At 48.7% G+C, this 26,394-nt stretch overlaps 2 protein-coding genes across 5 annotated transcripts in view; both read left to right on the top strand.

Annotated features, from left to right (window-relative positions):
* The first annotated feature begins 267 nt into the window (after positions 1-267).
* On the top strand, positions 268-782 carry LOC123988510. Its single transcript, XM_046288809.1, has one exon. The coding sequence runs from the start codon at positions 268-270 to the stop codon at positions 583-585; it is 318 nt and encodes a 105-aa protein (XP_046144765.1). The 3' UTR covers positions 586-782.
* An 84-nt stretch (positions 783-866) lies between these two features.
* Positions 867-26,394, top strand: part of LOC114882827 (homeobox protein prospero) — a 31,984-nt gene continuing 6,456 nt past the window's right edge. For 2 of the 4 annotated variants that reach the window (XM_029199900.2, XM_029199898.2), the window contains exons 1-3: positions 867-3,701; positions 4,067-4,540; positions 7,168-7,322. In XM_029199900.2, the coding sequence (XP_029055733.2) occupies positions 1,155-3,701; positions 4,067-4,540; positions 7,168-7,322 (3,176 nt within the window). In that variant the 5' untranslated portion in view covers positions 867-1,154. Of the gene's footprint in view, positions 3,702-4,051; positions 4,541-7,167; positions 7,323-26,394 lie in introns of all 4 variants that reach the window. The other 2 variants (XM_029199899.2, XM_029199897.2) reach the window with 1 other exon arrangement.

Below are 26,394 nucleotides of genomic sequence, written 5' to 3'. Positions count from 1 at the left end.
AATATCGTTCAGCTTTATCTAGAGAAACGAAGGAACATTTATACAGACGGAAGGGGCTGAAAAGAAAATCGAACGAGCGATTTAACTGACGCCATAAGCGTAACACATCGACGTGCTACTATAAGCTGCGTGAAGGGATGATTTTTTAATGACCAACTAAAGTATGTTCGTTGCGTGTTTTCTGTTGCAGACGAATAAGAAGAATCGCGGCAAGGAAAATCGAGACGAGGGAGCGAGGGGCACCTAGCCCTTTGGCGAGCTCGAAGGATGCAGCTCCCAGGCGGGAGCACGAGGATTCCGCCCGCGAGAGCACCGGTCTCACTTCTCGTGATCATCAACGGGAGTAATATCGCATCGACTGTCGTGAAGAAACGCAACAACGGTAGAAACTGTAGCGGAAGCGGCGGTGCCGGTGGGGAAAACTTAAGGAAAAGCGATAGCAGTGGAAACGGTCCCGAGAACGAGCCGCGTCTCGTGAAAAGAAATCGTCATCCCGAGACGAGGACGAACAGCCGACACCGAGTCACCGAGAAGTTGCAGCTGTTGGCGTCAGCTCCAAGGCGGAAGGAGCGGGGCGAGGAATAGTGAAAAGAATCTAGAGAAAAAGCAAGGAACGACGGAAGAAGAAGAAGAGGAGGCGGCACGAGAGAAGGAGAAGAAGAAGGTGAAGAGGAGAAAGCAAAAGTTCGTCGGGAAGGAGACGTGTGCCGACGTCGTCGTCGTCGGCGGCGGCGGCGGAGGAGAAAAAGGCGGCGGAAGAAGAGGAGGAAGAGGAGAAGGAGAAGGAGAAGGAGGTAGCGGCGGCGGCGGCGGAGAAGGAGAAGGAGGAGGAGGAGGAGGAGGCTGCGGCGGAGGCGCGACGGAGGAGAAAAAGGTGGAGGAGGAAAAGGAAGAGAAAGAGAAGGAGACGCCGAAGACGAAGAAAGTGTTGAGAGGAGAGTGTGTTGGCGATCAAAAAGTGGGGAGGACAAGGTAGAAGGAACGAGGAGAAAAGGCGGCTGTGGTAGGGGAAACGGCGAGAGAGTAGAGTAGAGAAGCAGAGGCAGCGCACTGAGCCACGAGGGGCTATTCGAGCGAGAAGGGGAGGGGTGACAAGGAACCCTGGCGGGGAGGGGACGCGGAGGCCTTCGGGGGGCCGACCAACCAGACGGCCGATGATGTCATCGGGGGAGGAGACCGAGTATTTCGCCCCCTACGGAGCAACCACGGAAAGCAAGCAACAGCAACTCCAGAAGAAGCAGAAGCGCACCAGACAGCGCGTGGACGCCGGCGAGCCGCGCAACAACTACTCGAGTATACCGCACTTCACCTCCCGGCCATCCTTCCACGGCGGTGGTCTGTACGGTTCTATCTTCGGTGGCAGCGGGCCAACACATCAACAACAACAACCACAACAACAACAATCTCAACATCATCAATCGCAGTCGCAACAACAACAACAGCTCCAGCAACAACAGGCTGGAGCGGCAAGCAGTCAAGGTCATTTAGGTACAACTACGACGGGTCCTACAGCTCAGCAGCATTCCGCCCACGCGGCTTTCGGCTTCTTCGGGGCACCGGGTTACGGCCCCGCCAAGATGTTGAACGAGCTACTCGGACGACAGGTCAAACAGGCCAGTGACGCCGGTGGCTCACCGCCAGAGGGCGGTCACGGAATGACTGGTGCCGGCATGGACCCAGCCGCTAATTTGCAATCCGGTGCTGTAGTTAATTGCGACGATCCCGCCACCGCCGAGCTTACGCAGCACATGCTCCGCGACATACTCCAAGGGCGCAAACTCTCCGCGCGCTCGATCCAAGAGCAGTCGAACAACAATAACAGTATACACAGCAACAACAACAACAACAACAACACAGCGGATTTACTTAAGTCTCAACAACAGCATCAGCATAGTCCTCAACAAAATAGTGATAGTGCACGTAGTGGAACAGTGCAAAGTGGTGGAGAGGAGAGTGGTGATGGAAACAACGTCGTGAATAACGCGAATCACAGTGATCGTGATACCGTGATGCCGGGCGATGCTGAGGATAGCGCGGAGGACGCAGCCGCGGCCGCACGTGCTATGGAAGAGGCATTCGCCGAAGCTGGTATGGAGCCTGGGGCCAATCTCGATGGATCCGACTGCGAACAGAGTTTACCACCCAGTCCCACCCAACCAAGGTCAGGCTCTGTTTCCGTCAAGGAAGAATTGCAGGATTCGTTGAACATCAAACGTAGCCCGAGTCATTCTCCTTGTCCGATCATACCGAAAACCGAGACCAGTTCGCCGACCACGGAAACTAAACGAGCACGTGTTGAAAATATCGTCAGCACGATGCGCAGCAGTCCGGCCCTTCAAACTCCCACGGTGAACGGTTGCAAGAAACGTAAGCTCTATCATCCTCAGCAACAAACCATACACCACGTTCTCCAGCACGGTGTCAACGATACCATGATGGACGACGAGGAGGTGAACGACGAACTAGAGGATCCCCTGACTATCAGGCAGAAACGCGAGGAAAAGGATAACCTTCAGTCGCAGTTGAAAAGTTTACACGAACAATTGGCTGTGATGCAGCAAAAGTACGATGAGCTTACGAGTAGAATCGATTCGGACATTGGCGACATCGTTGGTGCACCGGCCAGTCCTCAACCACCGACCAAACGGACCCGACTTCATCCACCATCGTACAACGGGCTGCCGGCCCTGCCGACCGAACACCCGCATGCCGCGGCAGCCGCCATGTATCATATGGGACACAAACTCTACCTCGAACAGCAACAAGCTGCTCTAGAGAGAATGAAGCAGCATCAGGAGGCGGCTGTCAGGCAACAGCACCAGCAGCAACAGCAACAGCAGCAGCAGCAGCAGCAACAACAACAGCAGCAACATCAACGGCAAAGTTCTCCACCGCCACCACCGAGTCAAGCGCAGCAACAGAGCCAAAGCAATACCGGCCCGTCCACCCCGCAGACGCCGCAAATGCAGCCAGCGGGTACTCCTCTTCAGCACAAAGATTTCCAAGAAAGGATAAATATGTTCAGACCAGCCGCAGCGGCCACCGGCTCGTCGGCTTCACACATCACCGACGAGGACCTGCAAAGTCTGTCGGACGCGTTGAAGGTGGAGATCACCTCGTGCTTGACAGGTCTGATCGACAAAGTAGTTAACAGGTTCGTGCAACAGAGGAGGTTTCTTGGTAAACAAAGCGAGGCGGCTCAGGTTGCCGCTGAACAGTTGAACAAGGATCTGATGTTGGTGAGCCAAGTATTGGAAAGAAAATCGCCAAGGACGAAAGTAGTTGACAGAGCAGCACCGCAACCCGGTGGCCCAAACGGGCCACGGGGGCCCCACAATGGCGGGCCCCCTCCTCCACAATCTACGGGTTTCCCTCAAATCGTTACCATGGCTGGCGTTCCCCATGGTCCTCATTCCGGCCCCACGGAGAACAATCTTAATCAAATGAATCAGCTGCCCCCGCACGTGAGGGCGAACGGAGGAAGGTTTCAAACCTCCCAACCGCCCACGATGTATAGGACCTGCATGCAGGGACCGCAACAACAGCAGCAACAACAACATCAACAGCTGGAACATCAGCAGAGAGAGCAACAGCAACGCGACCAATATTGTAACATGAGGGGAGAGGAGAGAGAAAGCAGGGACTCGGAACAGAACGAGGCACTCTCGCTCGTCATAACACCGAAGAAAAAACGCCATAAGGTGATTATCTTTTAAATTTTCATTTATTCAAGTAAAGTAAAATCATTTTTACAAGTATTAGATTGATACATCAACTTCTACTGAACGATATTATTGAACTTTCAAACTTTTTAATTACTAATTAGAAGTAATTATAAAATCTTTTCATAGATAATTCATTATTCAATCTTGCATGTATATATATATATATATATATATTAACACGTTGACCGACCTAATGAAAATTCTATAATCTAATATAAATTATTTAAAATAAAATGGAGCGTGTCGGTGAACGTGTTAATTTTAGTGTTAAGTTTATATATAATAAGAAGCTGAATGACACAATAGTAAGTCAAGGTATCAATTAGTATTTCCCATCGCAGGTAACGGACACGAGGATCACGCCGAGGACGGTGTCCCGAATCCTGGCGCAGGAGGGTTGCGCATCGCAAGGAGGAAGCGAGAGTCCACCGCCCCCGCCTCCGCCGAGATCGTATCACGCGCCGCCACCGATGCTGCCAGTGTCTCTGCCAACCAGCGTAGCGATACCGAATCCAAGTCTCCACGAGAGTCAAGTGTTCTCGCCGTACTCGCCGTTCTTCAACCCTCACGCGAGTCATCCGGGTCAGGTACCACCTCCGGGTCCGCATCACCTACCTGCCAGTCCTCCTGGCGGAGGTGTAGAGCTCAGGGATTCCCCTCCACTGCCTCATCCGCCGGCTATACTGCATCCTGCCTTATTGGCGGCTGCCCAGCATGGCAGTCCGGACTACGGACATCTCAGGATAGACAGCAACGACCGGCCCCCCGGTGATTGCAACTCCGGCGACATCAGTTACGACGGGATTCAGCCTACAATATCCTTTTCTAATGCTACGTCGTCGAAAAGAAAAAAAAAAACGATCCGCGCTTTCCGTTGGTGGAAAGTTGGAGAACGTCCAGAACAACCGAGACACCGGTCAAAGTTTCGCTCCCGTTGCGACGGTATTTCCGGTTCCGTTAACGCAACAACAAGCAGCTGAATCTCGGTTGACTCGGAAGCGCGAAGTAATATCGCGGACGGACAGTGTCTGAACGTTCTCCAAAGAAAGTACGTACGGTTAAACTTTCGGTATTAAATCGGGAAGAGCATGGGGCTACTCGTCTCTAAAGAGCTGGATAAAGAGACGAGCGAAAAACGAGCGTTAAAAAACGGTAGAAAGGCGAAAGAGTTGATGACGATGCTTAGGAATGTTTTCTTTTTCTCCCTGTTGAAGGGAACGCGAAAGGCTTGGGAAAAAGTTTTGAGAAACAAGTAGAAGTTGAAACGGGAGAAAAAGTCGACCGGTCGACAAGGAGAACGAAGTCGACAAAGAGTCGAAGGGCGGAGGAGGTGGGATAGGATACAGGGGGGGGAAGCTCGGACGAATGTTAGATTAGTTTGCCACGGAGTTAGGCTAATGTTGGCTGCACCTACGAGCAGAGTTTGTCCGGCAACAACGCGCCAGGTCGAAAGTTCTTTGCCTACTCGGGCCCACCCCGAGCCTCCAGTCTCACCCAACTTCGCAAGCCAATAATCTGTCCCGCAATTTCGGAATTTAACCGCGGAAACGAGAGAGCAGCCGTTCCGCGAACTTCCCTTCGCGAACGTCTCGACTTATCGTAGATAAGCCACTTCTACTACTTCTCGGACCGTACGAGAATTCACCGGTCTTACTCTACCGAATTCATTTCGTTTATCCGAAATATTGAAAATCTTCCGAACGCGATGCAAATGTGAAACGTAACCTGGTAGTTACTCTTTTTCTCTTGATATAAATAGCCGGTCAAGTTAAGACGCGTGCTGAGGATCGTCTGTAAGCGTGATCAACGGGCGCGAAAAGTTCAACAGGCTCGATTATCACGCATGACCCGGCCAGGTAACTGTCGCGTTGCCCTTCTCCCTCACTTACCGAAAGCGCTCGTAAATATATATCCACACACGTATCGGAGCTGACAAGCAGGAAAAAACGACGTGTGCCGGGCGGGGGCGTGTAAACGCGTCGCAACGATGCAACGTCGGAAACTGCAACGGCATGTGTTGGTCCGGGTCGTTCGATCGGCAGCGCGGCGTTCTTTGCCGCCTTTTTAGCCGGCCTTTGATGTAAAATCAATGGCGCATTTTTTTCACTCCCTCCTCTTGGGGTAGGTCGAGCGCATGGCCGCGGCGCAACCTGCTGCTGTTCACCACTCTCTTCTCGATTCACCCTTGTCTCTCGCTGTTCCTGCCTTGCCGGCCTTCCATCAATCCGAATATGCTTTTGCACGTTTGGACGAGTTTCCTTCTCGGTAGATGCTCGGCGACGGTCATCTTTCTCAGGTTAGCGCCGATTCAGTCGAAGATATAGCAAAGGGTTGTTAATTAGAACATTCGCAGGTGTTAAATTATCTAAAAAATCAAAACGGCTTTCTCTTCTTTTCCGGTGTACCGCTTACGTATGATAATAAGGGGTAAAAGGGGACGAGGAAAGGAAGGCGAAATAACCCTTATTGCATTCTGGCATCTCGTTATCGCTCATCGACGTTACCACGAGCGCAAAATGCGACGCGCGGTGCACGCACGTTTGATGCGAACGACTACACTCGTCGACTCGTTCGCTCGTGAACGACGAGCAGCTTGCTTGTACGATGAGAGAGTTTCGCGCGTTGACAGTAACACCAATGACGATAGGCGTTCGTGAAAATTTGCAAACGTTCCGCGCTTTTCCTGTCGCCATACGGAATTAGATGGCTTTCAGTGGATCGAGTGTCCGGAGGAAAAAAAAAAACGTTGCGCAGATTTTTTCACGATTATTCCTCGCTTTCACCCCTCGACGAGGATCGTTCGAATCGCGCGGGAAACTGTTGCGCGATATCACGTGGCGAGCCTCGTTATTGATGCGGGTTCCGCTTCATAATTATTTGGTTAATTTATTTAAATCGTTCGAAATGATAAAAGAATTGTTCCAAGAGACATTGACCCGTTCAGAACTGTTTTTCAACATCTTCCAATCTTTCGAATGAAACGTAACGAAAAGTTTTCTGGTTACTTAAATCACAGACGGGCCGCAGAAGATTGGACACACGGATTAACCAAATAAGAATGCGATGAAACCACATGAAGAGATCCTATTACCGATAAGGAGTCGGTAAGGCTTCCGTTGAGGATACGACCAATCGTATGGGTCAACCTGGGCGAGAACGTTAGAGCTCTACCACCCTCGCGACATCCACAGCTTGTACGATTTCTAATCCAATTTGATACGAAGGAAACACGATTAAGTTTGAGATATTTGCGTACACAGAAACGTCCTTCTTCGGACCTACGATACGATACCGCTCGTCTATACTATTATAGCCCATGCTCTTCGCTCGTTGATAGCGTAAAGGTATTTCTGTTTTTCGCAACAAGGATTCACCCTTCGAATGGGGGTGAAATCTTGATGATGTAATGCAAGCAAACAGTATTTCCTTAACCACGATGAACTCGTCGACGTTGACGCCGATGCATCTGAGGAAGGCGAAACTGATGTTCTTCTGGGTCAGGTACCCTACCTCGTCCATCCTCAAGATGTACTTCCCTGACATCAAGTTCAATAAGAACAACACCGCACAGCTGGTCAAGTGGTTCTCCAACTTCCGGTGAGTAGAACAATGTAATTTATGGTTTGCCTTCGGAGTTGACCAAGAACTGTTTCGAAGTTCGCTTAGTAATCTGAATCTTTAATTATTCATTATTCTCTGATATCTTTTAATCGAATTTTGTATCAAGATTATTTGAAATAATACCCAACTATTGACGTATGATTACAACTTCGATAAAACAATTAGAATCTTTTGTCTGATATCGAAAGAATTCTTGGTCCGACATTTAATTGCATGCTCATTGTGTGCTCGGTAACTGAGCAAAGACTGTCACCATACGAATATACGAGGATTTGCATAACATTCGCCACGATCGTGAATTCATGGTTTACGACAAGAACCAAGTACCCATCGCGGATATCGGATCTTCGAATTCATTCTCGATTAACATCGTGTCGCCACTCCCTCGATTCTAGTTTCCGTGTTCGATGGAAAAAAAAACAAACGCGCGGAGATCCTGGAAGACGTTTCTGTTACGCGATCCCGACGTGTTCCGTGTATGCAAACGAGAACGAGTTGCTTTTCAAGGGATCGACCACTCCCTGCGTAGAAGCGGTCAGAGCCCAAGAGACGAGAGTCACGATGGGTGTGTCCGAATCTTAATTACCCTCTCTTCAGCTGGGCATAAGTAACGTGACTACGTTGCGCCAGGTATAGAGAGTAAGAGGCCACAGGTACCGACACACACCGGCCAACAAGCATTAGGCTGATTATAATTAGCCTGAGTACAGTACAGATCCGAGATACAAGGCGGTCGAGAAGGCCACGCATGGTCACGCCGCTACATTATTGCCACTTTCTTATCGCGAGAGACGCCCATCCTCCTGGAGACCATCAGTTTTCAACCGCCTCCGACACTTCGCGTTATGTATCTTCATAGTTAGACAAAACTGTCCGTTTAGTAGCCGTTCTTAATTATAGCTTTCGTCATTTTTCCTCAGAATCCTAATTTGGATAAATATTATTCTAGGGTCATTATCTCGCATTTGCAACAAATTTTCGAATAATTATTATAACCTTCGTGTAATGAAAAATATCCAATTTGTAATATTAATAATAATCCGTTTAAATTGAACTTATACCTACGTGTAAATGAATAATAAAAATTTTCCACGCGCTAGACGTCGAAAGACACGGCGTGAATTTCATCATCGGTTTCCGATGTGTCCATCATCGCGCATCGTTTCGCCGATCTGCTACGAAATATTCGAAGCACTCGAGCGAGCCGCGGCGAGACCGGCCGCAAAAATTTAATTAATACAGAAAAAGGTCCATTAAAAACGGCCCCATGGAAATGAGGAAAGGGTGTACACTTAAAATTCTGCCCCGGGAAAATGAGCAAAAAGTTGGCCGAAATTTTATTCCGTTGGAAAATAACGCGGTCGAGTCACGTTTCGCGGAACGTTTGAAATTGTTCCGATCTAGTGATACTCGGCGATGGATTAGGAACTGTCCGTACGAAATTCAAAACCCGACGCACGAAGCATAGAGAAAAAAAAAAAATAATTCATAAATCTGTAGGTTTTTATAACGAACCACTAGGAGGAGGAAGTTATCCCTCGTGATATTAATCGTACTCCACGTCCCTTGATCTCATCCCCCTGGCCCTGTTTCGTTCTCTCGAAACATCACCATCGATGGCAACGAGAAAGAAAATCGTTTACGGTGAACAGAGCGTGTTCGGTGAAAGTTAATTACATAAAGCTAATTACCGGACGAAATATATTTTTTGTCGTGTAAGCCGCGGGGCTGTTCGGTGCCTTTTCTTTGACCTGCCCTTTGCGATTCTTAACTTCGATCACAAACCGGACCAAAAATGAGCGAAACACGACGAGGGTTGTCTCTAAGTCTCTTTTAGAGAATTAGAGAGAAAAATTAGGGCTCTCCCCATGATCCACCGTCCGAGGGTTGAAAGAAATTATGTGATCTACGTTTGCTAACTTCCAACAAAATATTGTCTGTCGAACAATCTTAAGAATAGAACGTATGATTGTAAATTGAATATTTGAGATTAATTACCGGTACAGGTCGTGCTCGGCCGCTCTAGGGTTAACCGGGACCCGGCGATAAAATTAACGCGTTCGAGGCGGACCGTTTGCGACAGATAACTGTTGCGGCTGGTAGAGAATGAACCGCAAGGGGGAAAAAAAGATCCTCCCTTCGAACCGTGCCAGTAATAATCTCAATGTTTCTAGCCGGCCGTGTCCATAAATAATTACCGGCGCGCCCTCCTCTTCGGCCACCCTAACGATCGTGAAAGGGAGAAATTGACAACTTTCCTCTTGATAATCCTTGCATACTAGTTTCGTACAAGTTTTCCCGTAAAATGCCGATTAAAGGACGACACGAAGGTGCCAATCTCGCGGCTCATTAGGCACACTTTCACCCTACGGGGACCCTCTCCTTTGACGACTAATCACGTAAGGGTTTACCCCGGACACTTTTTCCTGCTGGCCTCTGCCGGCAGTCGTTGTCGAGCGTGCTCGATCTGATAGCCTAATGCACGGCTTCCTATGCGGAAATGCCTCGCCACATTATTCTACGCTGCTCCGTGTATCACTCCGCTCTTCACCCTTCTTCGCCCGAACCGGCCCTCTGAACGTTGTACTTTTGTCACGAGAACCCGTCCACTTTTCCCCCCTCCAAGCTTTTCCAATCTTCCCTCGCCTCGGAAAAATATTTGATCGAGTCGATCAAACACGCCACTACGCGGACATACTCGTCGATCTTTATCGCTGTCTTTCGCGGTTTCGACCGGCAAATCGCTTCTGGTGAAGGGTGGAAAAATTTGAACAATTTGTACGATTTATGGGAAATTTAATTCTGTGAAAATTAATTCCAAAAATTATTTCATACCAAAAGGGTTAACGATGTATGGGAATAATGATTCATAAATGGCTCGTCTGTCGCGAATTTCCTTCGTTTCCCAGTGCAACAGTGAGAAAAAAAAATCGGTCCCGGTGAGAGGGAAGACGGGAACAGAAAGGGGACGGGGGTGAGCGTGTAGGGAAAACGGGGAACGAAAGGAGATCGTGTGAGAAAGAGAGGGATGAGTTTTCACAAAGCGATTCTTCGCACCCTATTTTCTCACGCGCGCGTCGAATCGAAAGCACGTCCGATATCTTACGGAGACTCGTTGACGTCGAGCGTACATCATCGGATCTGCTTATACCGTCGACGACGACGACGACGATATTGACAGCCTTCGTTCGATGAAGCTTGCCGGGGGGGATGATTGGGGTCGTCGATGACAGGGTTCCGACGCCTGTGTGCCGCATTCGTGCTCGTACGTGTCTCTCTATCTGCCTGCATCTCTGCCTCCGTTCGTTCGTCTATTTGTGCGCGAAATAAGGGGAAAAAAGGAAGACAGAGGAGAAAGAAAAGGTGAGATCAGCGAGGACTCGGGTTAGTTTTGTTATCAGATCCTGTGCTAGGACACGCGACTCGGTTGAACGATCTTATCGCGCGGATGGAAGGAATTTTTATGTCGTATAATGGACAGCAGTCGTACACGACACGAAGACAACAACGCGATGGATTTGCGTTGCGTGGAAACGAGCTTTCTACGTGTGGCGAATAACTCTCTTTGAGTTTACGTATTGGATTTTATTAGAAAATCCAATATTAACCCTTTACACTATAAATTCTTACACTCTATCTAGTATACCAAGTTGTCTAATATACCGCAGAAATGAAAATACAAAAATACGAAATAGAAATAAGGAATCGAAAGCTCTCGAGTGGTTAAATAATAAAGTCGACGATGAATTTACCCAGTCACGCTTTCGAGGGGTTGCTTATCGTCTCAAAATCCCCGATATAATTCTTCAGCAAGGGTGCCTCCTTCTAATTTCTTCTTCGCCTCGTTCTTATCAATCGACAATCTACTTTGTAGCGGACATTACCAGCCGGCCCTCCACCCTATTCCTACTGACCACCATGGTTAGGGTAATGACGCGGTAATTTTCTAAACAGGAATTTCCTTTTCCAACCCCTTATCTACCGGTCGAGCACGTGACCGATCGTTAACGTCCGGTTTCCTTCGTTACTATCCTTGCTGACTGGTTTAGTCAATGATCCTTGATTCCACTGTTCACCAGAAAATGAATACCCACGTTTAAACGGAAAGCAAGAACTTTCGTTTGTATGAATCACGGATTTGTAGAAATTAAATTCTCTCCAGACAGCTCATTTACGGGTTTAATTATTCCTATCAGGCGAACGTTCTATTTCAAGATGCATTCATATAATCATTAATTACATACACTGCAATTTTTATAGAATTTAAGTTATTCAAAATAGAATATAGAATTTTAGTTTAGAAATATATAGAATTTTAATTATTCAAAAAGAGACAAATTATCATTAAAAAAAAAAAAAATAATGGTAACCAAGGATTTGAACCGAGGACCTTTAGATTGTGAGTGATGTGTTTAACTACGGAGCGGATCCATGACTCACAATCTGAAGGTCCGCGGTTCAAATCCTTAGTTCTCAACAATTTTTTTTTTTTTTTTTTAATGATAATTTTTATGTAATAGTTATTTAAAAAGACACAAATTATCATGAAAAAAAAAATGTTGGGAACCAAGGATTTGTACTAATTTAAAAGTTCACGACACACCAGCTGACAAAGTGTTAAACGGAGAATAATGTGGACTCGGTTGCTAAGTCAATTACCAGCCACACCTCATTTAAGACAGTTAAAATAAAATGAAAGCCGCAGGGTAGGTCGGTCGGAGGTTCACCGAAATCTTGGAGTGGAAACGGGCCGAGAGACTGCAGGCAATCTCCAGTGACGGGACCGCGTGTGTTCTCATCTCCTCGGCGCGCGGCGTCGGCTTGCGTTTTAATCGCACAAGATTGTGCATGCCTGGTAGGAAGTGCAAGGACGGGGGAGGGGGAGGGGGGTTGTGGGTGTGGGTGGGTCGAGGTTGGAAGGCGTGCGTGGGCGGCCGCGTGGTAAACAGGCGAGCAGGCGAGGGCCATTTAGCGAGAAGGCTAGACGCGAGCGTGACGCGTGTTGCCGCACGTGTATATACGCGGACACGCGTGTGTTCGCTCATACGCGAACGATGACGAGCGAGCCCCGGTTTTCTCTTATTGTGAGGAATAAGCTGGCTGCAACCGAAGGGAAGAGAAAGGGGTTGGGTAGCCGGAGAAAATTCGAGCCTTGAGGTAGTTAGACACACGGTGAAACGGATAGGAGAGAGAAAGAGATCGAGTTTCACGGAAGAAAAGAGACTGCGGCCACATACGTCGAGGAGACGCGAAACGCGTGCCTACGTTCGCAGATAACGTCCCGTCCTCCGTTACGCTACGCGACCACTTTCCCGGCTAGAAGCAGAGCAACACAGCAGCCTTGTAATTATTATGCTCTCGTAATCTATTCTACTTCTACCTAACTCCACCCCCTATGCGGTCGCTTCTTCCGGCACGTTCTTCTTTCAATTCGTTGCCGGTTTCGTTGTTTCGCAAGTCTCTTCCCTCGTTTCCTCGTCTTTCCCCAGGAATCGCTGCATTTTCCAAATCGCGTGCGCTCTTAATTGCACCGCTTTCCTGAATCTAATTTTGTATTAATTGATGCTATTCTTCCTCCTCCGAGGATCGTGAAAAGTTCTCCTTCGATTTTCTTCTACCGAAACCGGCAAGTACGAGTTCTTTGAGACAAAAGGCGGTAGAGTAGGGAGGAGGGACGAAGGTGGTAGGATCAGAGGGAATACGTCGAACATGGGAAAGGGTTGGGGGTGGCAGTGATAGCGGGAAGAAAAGGGAGGGAAAGGAGAAGACGACAAGGTGGTTGGACGAGAAAGGGGTAGGAAAAGACGGGAGAATGTATGGTGGTAGTTCCGTATCCAGGACCCTCTAATGAAGAGAAGAAAACTTTGCTCTTTGACTTTCGGACCGCGGCCTTGCTGACGGCTATACCTGCTCCTCGAAGGGAACGAAGGAATGGAAAAGAAGACGTCGGTGATCTCTTCGTCCGCCGCGAGGCCCTTGAAATCCACAAAGGAGAGCTCCTCTCGCTGGTCTTCTCGCCTGTGTCTGTACACGGTTGTTCTACACGCGCGTCCACCAAAGACGTACACGCACGAACGCAAAGGGGGGGCGAGGGGCAGGCAAGTTATATAGATAGCCGAGCGAGATCTCGAGGAATTCGCGCCAGCTCCTTAATTAAAAACTCAGTGCACGGCACAATGGAGTGGCAACTCTTTGGGTACCGTTGCTCGCTGCTACTACCACCACCGTTCCTCACGTTCGCCTTCTGTAGACAGGTGCCTACAATACCGACCTACCCTGCCGAGCAGACTTTTACTTCCTTTCCGTAACGATCAGGGTGCCTCATTTCTGACTAAGCGCTTACACGTACTTCCAAAAGCAGCGAAGAAATTTTATTTACCCAAAAATGACAATTTTTGTCTAATTTTTGTTGAATTACGTTCAATTTCCCTTGAACACTTCGGTTCCTTATATACTTGTGACTTTTTCAACTGCAGCGTATCAATTTGATATTGCACGCTGGAGGAATTGTCGGCTGGACAGGCATGCGTTTGAAATATCGTCGCGCGACAAGGAAAAAGCGCGTCTCGCAAGCGAATTCTTGGGAAGAAGGGTAATCCGGCTTATGGCGGTGCAGCCGGGAATGAAGCACCCTGCATCGAGTCAGCTTACCCCGTACGTGGTGGTTGTGCGCGTAAACGGCAGTCACTTAATTAAAAATTACTTAATTACGTTCTTGGCACTAATTAGTGGCGCTTGGCTCTCTCTCACCCGTGCGGCTCGACTACCTAGGCCGAGCTTGCCACCTCTTCTTTCTCTCTCTCTCTGTCTTTCTCTCTCCGACGCTCGGTCCGCCCACACCAACCACCTCCTTCAACCCTCTCGCCCTCCTCGCCCGTTAGCTGCCTCCTCCATCTCCTCTTACACCCTTCTTCGCTTCTACACTCCGTTCACAACCAGCCGGCAGCGAAATCTCTGTCTTGGTTTGCATTCTTCTTCTCTCTTCCGCCGCAGCGGTAACGGCAGCCCCCGATTCCCGGCTCTCTGCCGCTCGCCAACAATCCGCGCCTCGCCCTCTACCCCTTTTCTTTCCCTGCTCGCCGGAAGTCAGACTAGCAACGAGTTACCCGAAGCGCCGTAAACTTCCGGTTAACGTTATTTCTCTTCTTATTCGCTTTTCTTCCGCGGTTTTCACGCACCGTCGATCCCACCCTCTCGCTCCGCAGCCGTGTGGACCCAGCTTCCGTAGGGATTACCCCTTTGTTGCCGTGTACACGACTCGGGAGTCATCTTTGAAACTCGAAAGCTATATACCTGCCGAGCGAGTAGCTTCTTTTTCATCATCCTTCGCACAGATTCGAAAGAAACTGACAGACGTCGAGACATCTAATCGAGCGTGATCATCTAATTTCCGTGATTAAAAGATATCAATTTGTTTGTTCCTCGACTGGAGAAACACTCCCCTGGTGTCCCTGGTGCGACACCTTCGTCACGCAACTCGCTCCCCCTCCTGCGAACGATCGGGAAGAATAGGAATCCTGATCAGGCAGTCGGACGAGGAAAAGAGCGAAACGAACTTCGCCACCCTTCGCGAAATGTCAGTGGCGTAACATAAGGGGTTCCTGCTGGCGTTGCAGCAGCCATCCAGTCAGGCAGCAACGGCGCGGCGGTGGCATCGTTCCTTTTCGAATTTTTTGATAATGAACACAAGTACGAGAAACACGACGGGGTATTGGCTGGGCGGCAGACAATGCAGTGGCCGCAGGGTTATCGCGGGAGGAACAACGAAGGAGGCGGGGGCCTGGCTGACGGGATTTCGATGGGAGCGAGCCTCAGCGCGGGGAGAGAAAAGGAGGAGAAGCGGCAGTAGTAGCGAGAAGGGGGTGGCGCGGGGGTGATGCCAGGGGACTTTATAGGGGATGTAAGCTTCGCCACTGCAAGGCTAATCCGCCGCTATGAGCTGCTACTTGCAGCATGAGTACGGTACACTCCCTGCCAAAGACTTCCCCCCTTTCTCTCCTCGTCATCTGACGGAGTCTTCTTTCCGGTTCTTCCCGTTGGTCGAACCGTACGGTTCGTTGACCCTGCGCCGGCAGAGAAAACCGCCGAAGAACGACGGAAGATGTTCCCTTCTTCGCGCGTTTTCTTTACGAACAATTCGAACATCCTGATTATTCGATAAAAAGCTGCATCTCGAATGGTATCCCGGTTCGCGAGATTAATTCGTAGCGGAGAAAGATAGTCGGAACAATCGACTGCGCTGGCCTGATTACGTAAAGCCTCAGAGTCTCGTCATTCCGCGGGTATTTAATATCTCGAGGAAAATACTTGTGACGTTCTAAAGAATTTTATTGTCCGGGCCATATGAACCCGGTCCGAGAGGGCTCGTTATCCGTCTTCTCCATTGTGTTCGTCGAATGCATTCCGTGGCGGTGGGAAATTACTCCGAAACATCTGCCGATTGCCAGTGTACTACAATATCAGCCCTCTGTGTGCCTAAGAAATATCGGAAATAGTTGGCCGATCTGGGAAGGAAACACTTGGCAGACTGCCTGCCTCCCTCTCGCCGGCTTTGCTCGACGGATGTGCATCGCTGCCTACTTGCCGGTGCATTACTTAGCCGGCAAGTGCAAGCAGAGGTAGCTGGGAGACCCAGAAAATTCATCGCCCGTTGAATGCCGCTCCGTCTCCGGAGCGTACGCTTTTTTTTTCTTCTTCTTCTCTCTCCCCCGTGCATCGTGATCGCCTTGATTGCCGACACAAAAGGGACGCGCGTCGTTCGCTACGGAATTAAAATGCGATATTGACCGCGCTCCCGGGCTAACTAAATATTGATCGTTCTCCTTTGCGATCCCTTTTGTTTCGTTTGCCTGCCGGGAGAGTCCAACTGACACGAATATCTTCTTTCCTTCCCTTAAGACGAGACTAGTGGAGTCATTAACGGGGACGGCCTCGGTTTTCTCGCGACGTTCATTCCACTTCTTGTACCCCTTTCCCTTTCTTCTTCTTCTTCCTTTTCTTTTTTCTTTTCTATTTTTTCTTTTTTTACTCCCCCATCTCCCTCTGACGTTTAAACACACGCCCGACTCTGACGGTAATTGTTTTCGTAATTGTTGTCCGTGGAGCCGTAGTCGCGTGCTTTTTCAGACGGCAGCTAGAAGAGGAAGTTCTAGAAACTAAGGTTGAAGACTAGAACGCCGTGGTAGTTCCGTCGCTGGGGACAAGAACCAGCGTTTCAAACGAATTAATTCTACCGTGAGATTGTTAAGACGAGTGTCGACTCGCTCGTCTACCGTCACATTCGGTTATTATTTAATTCCCTGTTATATTGTTTTTCATCGTGCTACCGTTTGCCGAAAGCGTTTCAATGGGTTACATAAATATTTCTCAAAATTAACACTGACAACATACGCGATATATAAAATGAACTATCAAATCTGTCAGAGATTTCCATGTTCATCCTATTCAAAATATAAAATACTACTTTATGTGCATTCTAGCGGAACGATGTGTTCAAAATCTGATGGAAGTTTTAAAAATTGTATTCATTATACCAAATATGTTTGACCCTTTGATACAGCAACGTTCCATCAAAAAACGCTCATGCTACATTGATACGTGCGTACAATAGAATTCTTTCAACTCACCAATATTTCAGTATAAATTTTATTTTCCGGAGTTTACCGTATTTATTTCTTTTTAATACTCCGTTTTGATTTGTTTATGTAATATTTAGAGATCTATAATTCGATCGATAAGGACTTCTCAGTAATCAACCTTCAGACTTCGAACCATCGGTGAAAGGGTTATCGGTTCTCTAAAACGCTTCCAGATTCCTCTTTCGAAAAATATAACAACCCCTAACGCGGCTTCGTCTCCGAGGGATGAAATTTGCGCGAGCCTCGCCCACGCGAATAGTCAAAGGAAATTCAACTGAATCCCGTAATCGCATACGGTAATCCATTATCCGGTGTGTCTCGAGCGCGGCAGTCGCGTCGCGTGGTCCAGCCATCGAGAATCATTCTCCATGCGTGTTCGAAGGATTTTCGTGCCGAGAGAGAAGAGGAAAAATGAAAAGTGGAGATCGCGCGTATCTATCCCCGGGCAGAGGGCACGTCGTCCACGAGATATCGGGCACTCGTTGCCCGGAGACTCTCGTTGCCGGGCTGCGCGGAAAAAATGTGAAATGATAATGTAGCCGGTATCCCGCCCTAATCGGCTTTGTATCCGCCGTGATGGCTGGTGAACCGGGCGACTGCAAGCCAGCTGAGAGAGAGGACAGGGGATGAACGGGGGGGGTGGTGGTGGTGGTGGTGGACGGATCCTGGGGGCAGCTGGGAGATGCAAGCCTCCTCCGACCTCCATGGAGGATTTAATTTACAACCACCGGCGAAAAACGCGGAAAACAGTTTATCAAAAAAGTTACCGCGCAGGCTCCGACATCGGCGGAGAGAAAGAGAGGAGAGAACGGGAGGAGGAGATGCCGGAGGAAAAGGGGGCGCGGGATAGAAAGAGGGTTCACGACGGCAGAAATGAAATTGTCCGTGCATGGATTACCGTCGACTTCGTTATACCCTCGAATTAGTCTCTCCCTCCCTCCAACCACCCCGCCGACTACCCTCTTTCTCTCGGCTCTACATGTCCATTCTTCTACATCTATCTCGTGGCGCATCATTTATTCACCGCTCCTAAAACGGCACTTAAGTATTTTTTAATAAAACCTCTTAGCTCGTGCGAGTACTTATACCTCTGCCGTTTATTACGCCACGGATTTTTTCTTTTTCTTTTTTTTTTTATCGTCGGATAAACAGTGATTTAATTTTATACCGTTCTGTCCAGTCTCTGTCGCGGTCTTCTTTTCTTTTTTCCAACACCTTTTCGTCGTCGTTTAGAAAATGATCAGGAAAACAGATGTGTAATTATCCGAACGTGTATTTTGTAGGGAAATTTCCGTGAATTATCGGGGCAGAGAGGAGATTCGAATAAGAGAAACGGTCACGGCTGATCCCACAGGGTAACGTGCTTACGGTGCGGCTCGTTCGGCGTAACTTTAAATTTCCCGCTAATCCCACGGGGAATCGGTTCGATGCCTTTCGTGACGTTTCACGGCAAAGCGAGCCGGGATTCGAAATGGACGTGGACCGAGCGTAAAATTACTGTTTCGGCCAACATTTACCCCGGCACTCGCGGGAGTAACGTTCGACTGGACAGCGACTCTGAATTGATTTCGTTTGAAATCCCATCCCCCTCGCTCCCTCCTGCCTCTTCTGCATCCCTCGCTCGTTCTTCCCTCTCTGCCTCGCTCTCTCTCTCTCTCCTTCTTTCCCCGAATCGTTGTTCGCCACCCTCGATTCTCTTCTCCCTCCCTCCGGCCGGGGCCCTCTCGCTTTTCCTTCCACTCTTCGTTTTTCGAATCTCGTACGTACGGGATTCGGGCGAAATGCATTCCGATCCGCGCCATTTTCTATCGGTCACATCTGCGTGTCCAAACTCGAAATGAGAGGAAAAAAAAGGAGAAAAAGTAAAACGAAGGGAGACTCATTAGCCATGGCAGCTCGACACGGAGAAAGTGATACGGCAATCAATAACGCTCGACGGTAGTTTTTCGAAGCCCCTTCGAAATTTCTGCAATTTTACCATCGATTGCGGCCACCAAATCGCGGTCATTGCATTACGAATTTATGCGTTGTCTTCGACCCCTCGAACGTGTCCCCTTTCCTGACCAAATCCTTCCGAATTTTAAATAGCCCTACGGTTTTTAATTGATTCTCGGACGGCGGACCATGGAGAGAGCCTCGATTTTACTCTTTAAAAATTATCCATTTAATCATACATTTGCAAGTTTGGGTTTCGATTGATCGAGACTCTGTTAAAAATAAATTATGTCCAACGTAACAGCACCTCTGCCAGACGGTTTGATATCTATACTTACCTGGTCCATCTATACTCGAATTACTTTACCATTTTACACGAATCCATTAGCTGGACGTAAAAAGCTTGACGAGAAAGATAGAAGGCATCGACGGTCGATATAATGTAAACTGCTACGGCGCGTAGTACATCAAAAGAGCGAATTGCAAAATAATAGAGCAACGTGGTTAGTTCAAAATTCAAAGAACCCATCGTTCGAGTCTGATAATCAATGAACCTTACGCGGGACAAAGGGATCGATGAACGCGAATGACTCGATGATACCGAATAAGAGGAAAATAAATCGACGCTCATGAACGAGAGAGATAAAAGGGCTAGTTTAAAAGATAGAAAAAAAATAAAGAAAGATAAAGATTCATAGGAAAATAGAACCGATTCGAAACCGATAATATTCATCGTTCACTCGAAGACGGAGGGGGTTGGAACGTTCGGTGTCACCGGTCCCGGCGCCACGTCATTCGATATTTTTGTCAGTAAAACGATATCAGGCAAATTGCATCTGTCCTTTACATCGTGGCTCGGAGCCAGATCAAACAGTATTCGTCGGTGGATGTTACTCTTCCCTCGGTGGCTGCACTTTCTCGTTCCTGTTCGGCAGTCGGGCGTCGATCGAGTGCCTTTCGACGCTAGAAAGGGCGTGCAATAAATTTCGAGATCCGAGGGAATCAGTTTTATCGGGTAATCTATTTCAAAGCGACACGGCGCACCGTTAGACGGGTCGGCGAATTCGCGGGCGTCGTCGTACGTTTTGCGAAAACGGCGCGCTTACGGCGCTCGGACGTCGAAGGCGCGGCTGAGTTTCGTTGAAAGCCGCTGGAAAAATTTGTTCGTCCAACGTCGGACCAGAGAGAGGTCTAATGTACTTTTAATTTGGCGGTTATCCAAAAGAACTGGTTCGAACGGAGAGGCCGTGAGAGGAGCATGGTCAATGGCCGGCGAAACCGGGACTCTCTTATTGGCGTCGTATGTAAATCGCCCATATGCCGAGTCAACTCTTGAGCAGGCCGCAAGCATGCGGGCAAACCGAGTACGCAAAGCACGACTATCTTACGACACGGCATACGGGCGACAAGTAGGCCGGTGTCGTTAAAGGAGTACCAACCTCGGTACGTGTCTACAAAGAAAAATGGAGGTGACCGCTTTCGTTTCGTGATCGACATTCTTGGCTTAACAGAGACCAACCGTGGGAAAGTAGGATTTTATTATTTCAAGATCTTAATTAAATTCGATTGGGAGAATCGAAAATATTACTTATTACTAAGCGTACGATTAATTAACTTTCAATTTGAAAGTTTAAAAATTATTAACTTTAATATCCTTGTACACGTCTTATAAGCTTGCTATTCAACTATTCTGGCCCTACAGTCCCTACAGTCTACTGTATAATGAAATATCAATTACAAAGTCAATTAGCTTAAACCATTGTACCCGTGAAATCTATTATCGATTCGAAACCTCAAAACAATCCTGGTTGACCGTTCTTTTCACGTCGAAGGAGAGAAGGGCCTCGGTTCTACCTGGAGCCGACAGTATGGCATCGTTTAAGAGCCATAAACGTAAGCCGGTCGAATATTTACGGTAGTTTCTCCATCCTCGGTGGTCGACAGTTGTCTAACAAATCCTATTTACTGTTACCCAACGGTCTATGTGCACTAGAGATGCGGGGAGGGTGCCCATCACCCCTAGCTAACCTACTGCCCTACTGCCATGAGTCTCACCCCTGAAAGAGTCTGCCGTATCTCTTTCTCTCTTTTTCTCTCCAGCTCCTTTCACACGTTCTCCATCCCCCGTTCGTGTCACTTTTTCCCTAGACTAGCTCTTGCTTTTTTCTTCCACCCTCCACCTCCTCGCGTTACATCGCCATCTTTCGTCGCACGCGTAACGGTCCCACATAGATCGGATCAAGGGATCATCTGACGATACTCATCGCTTTTCCCTGGAGCAAACAAAGGACGGCTGGGTTTTTCAAGGTTTCTCGTGCCACGGAAAATCGTCCCCCTAGGATTCGTCTCTTTTCCACGGACCCCCTCGATTTTCCCTGGTAATCGTTTCGAATACGAACCAACAAATATCAAGTATCGATCGATGCTTCTTCCGAAGCGTTAGCTAATTTGTTAGATGTCGGTACGTTCAACTTTGCCTGCCAATCGCCGAGAATAAATAACGAGACTTTAGAATCCAGATGCTAACACGGGGGATGAAATAACAAAACTGAACATTCCTTCGTTAATATTAGAGCTATCACTGTTTTGTTGTATTTGCGGCTTGAAAATACGAGATCGTGCGTGAAAATAGAAGGAACTCGGTTGATCGAATTATCGGTGAGGAAAATAACGACCCAGAGCAACGTCTCGATTTCGTCTTGCAGCTCTTTCAGGCTACAAGGCAGACTCGTAATGTGGTTTAGCGTGGCATGACAGGAGGTAAACTTGACGACAAAGAATTATTGATTTTTTCTAAGCGGGTTGAACGAGTTGCTGGGCGACTGAGCGGTCCCGGTAGGGTATTCGACAAAGGATGTTTTCCGAGTCCCTAACCTAGGTAACCCTTCTCCTACGCTTCCGTCGTTTGTGTACGTGTTGTCCGTGTACTTGCCCCTCTGTCGACGTGTGTGTCAGAGGTTCGTCTCTCTTTCTCTCCTTCTCTCCATTTCCCTTCTCCACATTCCCCTCTTTCTCGTCTCTGGCCGCCGCGCCGCGTCGCACGCGGTGTGTACTCAGCCGATGCACCGAGGACTTAACTGCCTCATTGTCGTCCCAGCAGGCATTCGAGCTTCGGGACAGATGTGCAAAATTTAAGGTTAGAATACCAGGGAAATCGGCGGTAACGTCGAGACCCCGGCTCGGCTCGTGTAGCCTCCTTTCATAGTTTTCGAGGCAACGCTCCCCCACGTACCGCGGATGAATTCGAGGGGATGTCGATGACCGACGCGGTTCTCCTCGGATTCGATTAAATAATAGCATCTTCTAGGTACAAAAATGTCTACGCGTTAACGTGTTATATTATCATAGGAAATTTGAATTTTCAAATGTGCGTAAATAGAAAATAAATTACTAGTAGGTACTTGACAATTAATATTTACGATCAGTCGAAGGAGGTCAAAGACCCCCAGGTTCGAATTGCCGCGGGAACCGGCGCGGCATTCTATCGGTCAAGTAAGACGCTCAAGAATGCACCGTAGCGTGCTCTGATAATTGAACCATTAAAAATCCGCTCGATTCAGCGGGCATCCCTTAATCAAAGAATACGTTTAAAGCAAAGCGATCGGTCAGGCCCCCCTGCGCGTCTGACGTCCCCCTGTGTTCGAACGATCCAGGTCCGAGGCTGCAGCAGCGTTGAAAAGTGCATCCACGTTAGAGCTCGGTCTTTTTGGAGCATCGTACACCCAAATAGTCTAGTCCAGCTTTCGCACCTTATGCACGCGAGGCTGCACATGCATAGTGCAGCAGGGCCGGTGCATCGGGTGGCGGGTCGGCCGTGAGGGAAAAAAATCGATGAAATAAAAAAATGCTTGACCGATGCCGACGTGTGACGAGGACGCGAATCGCGGCCGATAGAGGTGGCGGAGGTGGAGGATGACGAGGATGACGGCGGGGTTGAAGGAGGAGGAGGAGGAGGAGGAGGAGGACGGGGGGGCTTAGTACAGTAGCAGAAGGAGGGATAGTCCGGGACCATTGAAGAGTGAAACCGCTCAAAGCAGCTGCCCCCGCCCCCTCCCTCGTCCAACCTTTCACCCTCCGCCACGTCCCTGATCCTCGACCGCTTCGGCCTGTGCGCCCACCGACCCCACAACCTCCGACTCTCTTACTCCTCGTACCTTTGAAAACCACCCCTCTCTGCTTGGACGTATCGTGCAACCCTGCACCACCCCCCATCTTTTCTCTCTCTCTCTTTTTCTCCTTCTCGCTCGTACACTCTTGTTCGTTCGTTCGTTCGTTCGTTCGTTTGCTCGCAGCCTTAAGGGAACCGAAAAAGCCGCGTCGGTAAGAGGCCTCCATGTGGCTGCGCTCTGCAAGAAACCGGGTTATGTTTCGCCGATTGATCCTTCCTGTTCCGTTCGCTGTTTTTCCCGACGAAACGGCCGCCTCCGATACACTCGTCTTTCAGGGTCGATGCGCGGCCACTCGGACCCCGATTGCGGGTGCCATGGAATTTCTCTGAATGAACCAAGTCGTCTGCATGATCGCTTTGCACTCTTACCGATTGATATTGCCGATTCGTTTCGATCGATTCTTCGTTTTCCTACTACCTAAAGAACTTCGAGAAACGAGAAAGACCACGTGTGTGCTAGGGTAGCTGCAACCAGCGAATCATTCGAAACAACGCGTTCTCAAACGAACGAGCTTTACCATGATGTATACAGCACGCGTGTCGGAGGATATATTCAAATGCCTCTCTGATTTCAATGAATCGGGCTCGGCCGCTGACAAGTCGTCTCGCCGCCCGTTCGCTTTCCGACTCTAATGCTCTTTGCATAATAAATTCAAGTCGGTCGATTTCCATTAGAGCATGTGCCATGGTCAACAAAATTATCCGTCCTTCTATCTGTCTGCCGACAACGCGATGCTCCCCAGACCGAACCGCCAAGAGAATCAAAACGAGTTAGAAGAAAAGGAGAGGATCAACGAGGGGCGAACGAAGGGGAACCGGGGGTCTAAGGCAACCAGATGTAGGAAAAAAGAAAGAGAGAAGAGAAGGAGAGGGTAGGGGAGCATCGAAAAGCAATGGGGTACACACGAAGAGTGTGTATTGTAAGATCGGCGCGTGCGGCACGCGGAACCTTCGCTCGCTAAGTCTATGCCCTGTGTCGTGTAGAACCCCCCCAGTATTCAGGGCCCCTCTTCGCCCTTCTGCCTTTTCGTGCCACCGTTCCTCGAGTTCCCTTTTTCATGAAGGGCGAGGGCCCAGGAGCTCATTGTCGGGGGCACATCTGCCGCGCGATCGTCCAACGATTGTCTTGCAAGCTTAGGAAACTTGCTCGTCGAAAAAAAAGGTAGCTTACCAGCCGTGGAGACATGGACACGCGTGTCCCTTATTCGAAGGGACGATCGGGGAGGGACGGCTGTTTTCGAAGCGACCTAACTTTTGCGACATCACTGTCTGTATGTTAATAAGTTGAATCTTGTTTCTTCTTAAAAAGAATTCTGTTGAATTTTATTCTCGTCCTTGGATATGATTTTTGTAGTTATTTGTAATTAAATAACTGAAGACTTAAAGATAAATTGCTATTATATTTATTTTTTCGCAAAGTTACAAAACATAACAAGAGCGTTAACGTAAGGTTAAATGTATCATTTTCAGACAGAACACCATGAATTTTGAGTTACAACAAATTAAACAAGTAGGAAATTTCCAAAGGGAGGTTATTCTTAACGAAAAAAAAAAACTAATACGTTTCAGCATGTCGGTTTCTTTAGCAAAATGAAACATCGCGAACAGCTTAGTTTTACGGTCGTTATATAAATCTGAAAGGTAGACGCGCGCTGTTGGTCGCGGCGCTCCTCAGGGTTTTCCAATGTCCTGAAAGAAACTCCAATTACGGTTGCCTCGTAATTTAAACGCGAGACGCGCAACCCGTTGAGAAAACGGTGCTAACCCGCGTATCCGTTCGTTCTCTGATGGCCAGGCTGGTTCCGCGGAAAAGTTCATCGTTCACGAGCCACGACTCGTCACCCTTTCCGAAAGGCGGCACCGGATATTACACCGGTCCCCCCTGGCACCCTTCGGTAAGCCCAACAAACCGCTTGGCTGGTCGCAATCAACAACACACAGTCAACGTCGACTCTTCAGCCCGCACGCGGAAATACTGTATACACGTATACGCTAGCTAGCGCGCGCGTGCACGAAACGCGTATCATACTTGGCTGAGTGGCCGTGACGGAACAGAATGAAGTAATCACTTGTTAACTTGTATTTTAATTACTTGATTTTCCGGGCTTCGCATCGCGCCAACGGTTGCGCCAGAACACCGACAGAGGAGGAGGAGGAGGAGGACGATGTCGACGACGACGACGACCAAGTTGGGACGAGCGTCGTCGCGTTTGCCGCTGCAAGTCTGAGTGCAGATGGCGTTAAAGTGTTAATTACTAATTAAGAAGGGTGCACAGGGTGCAGCATCAAGACCCTGCGCGACACCTTTTTGAACGCGCCCTCTGAATGGACGCTTACGCCCTGACGGGCAAACGCGTGTACTCACCCATCCATCCGCGCTCATGAGCCACGCAACCGCGCACACAACCGCGATCCAGCTAGAAGAGAGGAAGGCCGGGCGTCTGTGCTCCTGAACGTGACGGCAGTCTGCTCGCGCGCCTCAACCGACGTCGCGTCGTTGTCGATGCGGGGCAGAAACGAGCGCGCAAACACGTAAAGCACACGCGGGCGTTACAAGCGTGCGCAGACGCTTAATGTTCTCTCGTTATATGCACTTTCACGCCTCGTGCCCGTTACCCGTGAGGATAAAGTAGACCGTGGCACGACGTTCCTCTCGAATTCTTTGCCAGCTTCTTCTTCCGCACCCTCGCGGTGGCCGAGACGGATTTTCCAGCTGGCTGTGACGCTATCACCCGGCGCACAAAGCGGCTACGCCTGAATTTATCCCCGGTGATGGCGGCTGAATACGCCGGTTAAACGTCGACGACGATGTTTCTCTGTTAATTGTGCTGAACACACACGGGGCATTCTGTAAATGGACCCGTTTCTGCCCGATGATAATTACAAGGTGAAAAGAAGGCTGGTCGTGGTAATAAGGAAACCGGCTAATGTCACTTTTCCTTGTGCCAACAGTTAAATGCCCTTTGGAACGTTTCCGGTTTGCTGAGATTCCCTACCTACGGTTGCATAGTTTAGGAAGCAAACGAAATTCATTACCTTTGCGCTTGCTCGAGTCAGAAATTTTAAAGAATTTTCAGTTTCTTTATTTTCAAAGTATTTTCTTTACCAGAAGCGTCAAATTAGCAAAGCTTCGGGGTGAATTAAATTACTTTTCAAACGGTAATTAAAATGGTATGTTATTTTGTAAATGATAAAATCCTTAACGGTTTAGCAATCTTAGAAACCGATATGTAGTTTCAGAAGATCAACGTCGAACCTTACCCCGGGGGAATACGTTTAAAGGATGCAGAAGTTTGTTAGACCCCGG

Source organism: Osmia bicornis, chromosome 15 (assembly GCF_907164935.1).
Source record: "Osmia bicornis bicornis chromosome 15, iOsmBic2.1, whole genome shotgun sequence".
NCBI classification, from domain to species: domain Eukaryota; kingdom Metazoa; phylum Arthropoda; class Insecta; order Hymenoptera; family Megachilidae; genus Osmia; species Osmia bicornis.
The sequence above is the reverse complement of the archived record's forward strand: the minus strand, read 5'-3'. Positions and strand labels throughout refer to the sequence as shown.